At 35.4% G+C, this 7140-nt stretch overlaps 2 protein-coding genes across 2 annotated transcripts; one reads left to right on the forward strand and one right to left on the reverse strand.

Annotated features, from left to right (window-relative positions):
- Window positions 1-229: 229 nt before the first annotated feature.
- On the forward strand, window positions 230-2429 carry LOC125819235 (uncharacterized). The gene is made up of 5 exons (XM_049498702.1): window positions 230-370; window positions 457-530; window positions 658-737; window positions 1060-1211; window positions 2196-2429. Exons 1-5 carry the CDS (start codon window positions 271-273, stop codon window positions 2276-2278), a joined length of 489 nt encoding a protein of 162 aa, XP_049354659.1. The 5' UTR covers window positions 230-270; the 3' UTR covers window positions 2279-2429.
- A 94-nt stretch (window positions 2430-2523) lies between these two features.
- LOC125819234 (uncharacterized) lies at window positions 2524-6357 on the reverse strand. Its single transcript, XM_049498701.1, has 6 exons — window positions 6084-6357; window positions 4837-4986; window positions 4270-4528; window positions 3908-4126; window positions 3668-3810; window positions 2524-2951 (listed from the first exon to the last, which is right to left on the reverse strand). Exons 1-6 carry the CDS (start codon window positions 6351-6353, stop codon window positions 2652-2654), a joined length of 1341 nt encoding a protein of 446 aa, XP_049354658.1. The 5' UTR covers window positions 6354-6357; the 3' UTR covers window positions 2524-2651.
- Between the last annotated feature and the right edge of the window lie 783 nt (window positions 6358-7140).

A 7140-nucleotide genomic window follows, 5' to 3' on the forward strand; every position in this document is an offset into this window, starting at 1 on the left:
TAAAAAAATTTATAAATGTATTAAAAGTGATACCTACCGTAAATTGTAAATGGTAATATTTAGGTAAGTTTGGCACTGTTATATGGTCCCCTTTATCTGCAGGCCCACCAAAGCCTTTGTTCCACCTCTCCGGCTACCCGCACTTGTCGCCATCTCTCACAGTCGCAGTCACCATAGCATCAGCAGTAATGGGTAAGATGTTTCTTTGTATATGCAGATGTCATTGTATATGTATAACAACTTTTTGATTACGCCGCAGCTGAAGTAGAAATGGAAGGGGTTGCTTCAATAGCACTAATAGATAACGGGTCTATTTCCGGTCACTTTATTCACCTTCCTCATTCTATCTGCTATGGCATACATGGAACTGGTAAAAAGTTACTCAATTTTTCGCAACAGTATGCATTTTTTCCTTATTTGGAATTAACTTGCTACTCTATTTGTCGTTGTTGGAAGAGATGGTTTGTGAAAGGGAATGCAGTAGGGGTGAGGATTACCGCTTGGTGAAACTCATAATTATTGACTACAATGTAAGAGGTTCTATTTTCACTCAACATTTCCAATTTTCTGAGAAATTAACTCTTGTCATAACTTGTTAGCTTAGAGAGTTTGATCTTTCCTTTTTCTTGTAATTTATTGTGGCATGGCATATCACAGAGAAAAAGAGAAAGGGATGTTATAGTGGAGTGCAGAGGACATGATGCTGCTAGGATTCAGAATGTTCAACATGCTCATGGGTGAGTGAGGAGTAGTCTTAAAATTACTTTCAAGAGTGTTTAGAAAATGGAAGTTCTTAATTTAATCTGAACAGTTTCGCTGTAGCATAACAGATACTTATATGAAAAATTATGAGGTTTTCCTGACTATCTATTGCGTCCAACCTTCTAAAGTTCTTCTAGGGTTTCTCTGTAGCAAAACAAATTGTATATCTTTCTTGCTTTAATCTGAAGAAGCATATTTACGTACTTGAAAATGATGGTCAAACATATGGCAAAAAGAGCGGTTATACGAGTTTAAGGATTCTCTCCCTAACACGTTCCTAATTGGTTTTGCCACAAGATGGGAGGATGATGTTGTCAATATGCTTGACGAGAAGGAACAGAAGCACAAGATTCTTGTTTCTTTCGAGTGTGAGACACTGAAAGCAGGTAAAGAAGCTGAGGACCATATCAACAAATTCATGCCCAAATTAACCGGGACAGATGCTGTTGGTATGTTACCCTATTGCCATCATTTTACACTTTACGAAGATTTGTCTTTCCGATAGTAATATGTCTCTGATAATGGTGTTAGCTTTCTCTAATAATCTTATATGGATATGAAACAAATTTTGGACTAGTCTCATGACTTCGGTATGTTTCTGTGTTGTTGCTCCTTGCGGCTGTTTAAATTGTACCAACTGCACTTTTTATTTCCGGATAAGCCGAACATAAAGAAGGGAAAGAGGCTTTTCAAATGTTTACCTCAATTAAACATCCAACCAGGAAATTTCACTATTATTTGCACCAATTCGTAGTATTATGATCTGAAAGTTTGGGTCTTCTTATGAGATATCTATGTTGCTTGGATTCTCCAAAATTGCTACTGCACTCGTGCCGGATCCTTCAAAAATACATAACCTTTAGGATCCGACACATACCTGACAATATTTTTGAAAAGTCAGAGCAACATAATGAGATATGCATCATGTAAGAATGGAAGACGTATTCAACTGCCATTCCACTGATAAACATCTCTTAAAGTCACAGTTATTCTTTTCTTGATATCATAAAAATAGAACTGTCCTCGACTTGTATGTCCAAAACTTATATCCATCTTTCCTTCAGCTCTTCCTGATCTTTTGGCATCTTTTGACACATTTATTTATTGCTGCCTCCTAAATACTGGCTAAATCAAGACCTTCAGCATAAAGTCCCATGGACTACTTAAGTAGATATGAAGGTTTTGCAGTGTTGGTTTTGATTAAGAATCCGGAAATTTCATCCAGGGAACTTTCTTTGTACTCAGGAAGTTAGTTTGACCAGATTACATCCAGACGCTACTTACGCCATCTTTCCTCAATCGAAAGGGGACACAGACAATCAACCATGTCCTGATATTGTTTTATTTGCGAAATTGGATGTTAAACTTGTTTTACTGACACATGGAAGTAATTTCTTTCTAGCCTCCTGATCTTATCTGCCACATTCTTGCAGTTAACATTGGCAAGATGAGGATTGTAGGCTTGGACTTCGAAGATGCAACTGGTGATGAAGATAATAACCAGCAGAATATTTGAGCTGCAGCTCAGCTGCACTACCTTGTGTCTCTTGGGCAGTTGACTGTAACAATTGTTTCAGAATATAAATTGGGATGTATTATATAGTTACTCATGCAGTTTTAAGCTTATTATCTTGGCGTTATGTTATCTCAAAAACTGCTATGGGTTTTGCTAATTTTCATTTTAGATTAAGATGTATTACTAGTTAACCGCGTTATACTGGGGCTTCAAGCTCAATATATATATAAATATGGTGCACAGAATCAAGCCACTCTCTTTTGATTACTATTAAGCTATTTTTACAATTTCTGTGAGTTTAGAATCCTTTGCTTTCTTCTTGCTAAAGGATTTAATTTCCAGTACTAGTAATAAGTATACATGTGTAAATCTGTCATCTTTTGCGACCTGAGACAGTTTTCTTCACTGCTCCAACAGACACTAAGAACTGATCCAGGGATGATAGGGTCCTCATGTCATCTGGAGGAAAATAGCTAGCAGCCTTTCCTAAGAGTGAAGTGAAGAGAAGCGAGAGAGAAGGCCGAGTCACATAGCGCTCACCCAAGAGATCGTCAAGAAACCCAAAGGCTGCTAACAAATCCGAGCTGCTTGTGTTTATTGGAGCAGCAAAATGAGCAGGGATAATTCTCTTGAATTTCCAATCTCGAACAATACTGTCGATCCAGTCTCTAACCTGAAGTTTTGAAGGAATAGACAAGATTTTTTAGAAAAAGACATTTTTTTTCCAACAAGAAAAGGATCTTCCCATAAAATACTGTGTATGGGATAAAACAGTTGCATTGAGAAATGCAGCCATCGTTATAATTTGATCCTCGATTTCTGTTAATATGTTTTACAAGTATGTGCATAATTAATAGAGACAATGCGAGCTTTGTGTATCTCGCTGCCCTTTTCCTTTAATTCTTTGGGCGTTGGTCCACTTGGACGGAAGTTATACGAGGTTAAACTAAACATCTGATCTCATTTTTTCTTAAATGTTTCCATCCATATATCTCATCAGCAGTGAAACTGATCAATCCGCTACGTTACTATTCTGATTAGTGATTACACCTAGTAAACTGAAGGATAGTTTTGAGATAGCAAAAAAGAGAGTGGTTGGTTTGGTTCTTCCAGATATTAGCACATTGTTGCTTGATAAACCAACATATACTGTAATACTCCCTCTATTCTATTACTCACATGATATTAACCTGTTCAAAAACCTTCCTATATTTGAAAAATTCTTTAGTCTTTAAATATCCATTTTATGTTTTTATAACCATTGACATGCCAACACATTCTTTAATCTTCCGTTCTTAAACTTCATGACTAGCCAAACACCGACATATAATATAATATGAAGCGTATAAAGTAGTTATGCAAAATGGAAGAAGGTAAAAGGTGACTTACCTTTTCAGGAACTTTGCTAAAAACCAATGTTTTTACAATTGGTGAAACAATTAGCTTTTGTGACATCTGAGCAAAGCTAGCATTTGGCTCCAAAAGGTTTGATGGACCTAGAAACAGAATCTGAAGAACCATCCTCTCCCATCCTGAAAAACAAATGCAGAGAAATTAAGATTTTGGATCTGTTTTTTGTTTTGAGAAGCAACGGTTCATCAGCTTCTTGGTTATCAGTAGAGGACTAACCTTTCTGTCGATTGATTTTGTTGTCAACGACAGCTTCTTCTGGAACTTCTTTTCCTTTACTAAGTAATTTAACAGCCAAACCATTTTTTGCAGATGCTAATAAGGACTCCTTACTAATGCACTCAGGTGGTGTACTTGGGACAAATATTACAGCATCTGTCACCAGCAGCGTCCTCGACTTCTTATGATAGAATGCCACCTCAACATATGGTCCAATTCCTAATTAAACCAATAGGAAAAAGTTATCAGATTTCAAACACAAGGTACAACAACTTCACAGTTATAGTGAAAAAATTCAGTGATCATACGTGAAATTAACCTTACTTCAGACTAAAACTAGAGCAGAATCTATTATTACGTACCAACTTCGGGAGAGCTCAAAACCTTTTGCTCAATATCATCAGCCCATGGTGTTGACATATCTGCATCTTTCAGTGTTTTTGCACGGAAAATCCCGAAAAACTCAAGAGGCAGGTTTAAAGGCCAACTCCATTGCCTTGGTGCCACCCATACTTGAGCCTTTGGGAACTTTCTCGAAAATGGGCCAACAAATATTTTGTGCTCATATGCAAATGTAGGTAGGACAATATATTTCACAGGATATCCTAACTCTTTCACGAGCTGCATAAGTCGAAACACACTTGTAAACATCAATATTTAAACAATAAGCACATGAGTACAGCCAAGTGTTACTAATAGCAGGCACTACTTAAACAAAACACCCTCATAATCATTTTAATCCTTGAAATACAGTAATAACTAAGCCTCGATCCCGAGAAAATTGGGGTTGGGTATATGAATTGATCTTACTTGTCTTTGTTGCTCCATTTAAGCTCATTTATATACTAAGAAAATACGTAGGAAATCCAAATGGATCCAATATTATATAATGAAAACATGATAACTATGAATGATGTCTTCTGAGTTACCTGAATACACTCTTTGGTTGGAGCAATTGGAGCATGAACCCACAATTCACCAGATTTAAGTTTGATGACGGTCATTCTGATGTTTGTTGAAACACTGCTGAATCCGAGTGCTTGCTCTTGCTCAAATAACCATATGGTGTCTTTCACTGCCTGAGATACTAATGATATAATACTGTTAGTAGCAAAAAACAGGAGCTGAATTCTAGTTACATATAACATTGAGCTATATCTAACAATTACCCAAATTACAAGCTAACAATTCATAAAGCAAGAAAATGTTTCTTGCTAAAATGGTTCTAGACTTCTAGATAATAAGATTCCAAAGTCCAAGGTAGTGGTAAGGTATGCATATATTTTACCCCTCCCTGGACCCCACTTTTTGGGATTACACTGGGTATATATTATTGTTGTTGTTGTTCAGGATATTAAAGTTTCTTACTCATAAATAATGTTTAAATAAATTCAACACTTAATTACCATCCTCATTGTTGCAGATTTAACATAACATAAACACACCAATACGGATTGCGGTGGAGTGGTAAGTACTATTTCATCCTTAGCTAAGAGATATCGGATTCGAGTCTCCTTGGGTACGGAGTCGCCTTTGTTAGGGAGCGCTTTACCTCCCAATGTGGGACTTCCCAGCATGAATTCGGATTTAGTCGGGCTTCAACGTGGGTACTAGACACCACGTGGAAAATGAAAAAAAAAAAAAACATAACATAAACACAACAGCTTAAGCTTTTTAATATGGTGGTAATATAATTCACAACATGATCCTGAGTTCAGGCCTCATCTCCACGTGATTGGTCAAGCACGAGGAAAATATTTTTGATAATAATGGTGGTTAGATTCGATCCTAGAACCTTCGCCTACTCTATTAAATGTGTAACCATTTCATCTGGAATTTGAGTTGTACACTTTTATTTGCCGAATTATATTCTCAACAAAGATATCTAAAATGCATAATACATAAATCTGATTTTTCACTTGAACTTAAACCAACAACAATGCCCTTCAACTTTGGATATATATACACACACTTAAACATGTACAAAGTTGAACAAGTGGACAAATGCCTTCACATGCTACATACATATATGTGTACTTGTTCAATTTTACATAAGTTTATAAATATCACTTAATTAAAGTTGAAGGGCATAGACACCAAGTTAAAAGACATGTTTATATATTACAACTATCTAAAATGATACCAAAGGAAACAGTGAAAACAAATATAATTTTACCTCAGTTCTAATGGTTTGTCTATTGAGGAAAGGGCCAAGAGGGAAAGGAAATCCAGTGAAATTGAGGTAGAATCTGCTCCCATTAACAACACCAGACTCATTGCTCTGTTCAGAATTTTTACCAGTAGCAGATACAACCAAACAAACACCATTTCCAGCTTTGATTCTTCTACTTTTTAACTGAAAATTAAGACCCTTTATAGGTAGCCCACTACTGAAATTGGATCCAAATTCCCATGTACAGTGTAAAACTGGTGATTTTGCTGCCATTTTCTTTCTTACAAATTAACAGAGGTCATGTATATGGAGTTGATGGTAGGTTCACATTTGCGACACATGGACGATTGTCCTACTTGGCATTTTGTGTGGACAATAATAATGTCAGAAATCTCACCTCCCACATCAGAATTTGAACCACATAATATGAGTGTTTTAAAATGAGGTGTTTTGCCTAAAGCCCAGTGTAACACGTAAGTTTAGTGTATTTTCGATTGGAATAAAAATCAATCCAAATAGAAAAATCAAATCAAATAGATTAAATAAATTGATTTTATTTGGGTCTGATTTGTTTAAAAAATCGCTAGTATGGATTGATTTTTGTTTTATTAAATTTTTTTTGAAGAAAATAACTGAGCCGATCGATAAATTATATACATATATTTGATTATTATAATGCATTATTTTAAAACAGTTTTAAGGACCTTCTATCTGTTTTCAACAAATTTTATGTATAATTTATTTATGAAAGCAAAAACGTTCCAGACGAAAATATTTATCTTATTTATTTTATGTATGTGAGTCTCAATCACAATTTTTGGTATGACTAGGAATTTCATTGTCTCTTGCTTCTAGGATAAAATGGTGAATTTTGAAGCTTTATTCACAATAAATTCAGTGAATGGAAGTTCTGTAATGTTAGTCGTTCTAATTATTTTTCCGTTTTGAATGAAATATTTTCTTTTTCTTCCTCTTTTGAAAAATCATTTTTTCAGATTTTGTGTATGGTTAATAACTGAACCAAATCAAACTTAAATCGATAACAACCAAGCCAATAAAT

Source organism: Solanum verrucosum, unplaced genomic scaffold (genome assembly GCF_900185275.1).
Source record: "Solanum verrucosum unplaced genomic scaffold, falcon-dt-bn FXZP01000246.1, whole genome shotgun sequence".
Classification (NCBI taxonomy): domain Eukaryota; kingdom Viridiplantae; phylum Streptophyta; class Magnoliopsida; order Solanales; family Solanaceae; genus Solanum; species Solanum verrucosum.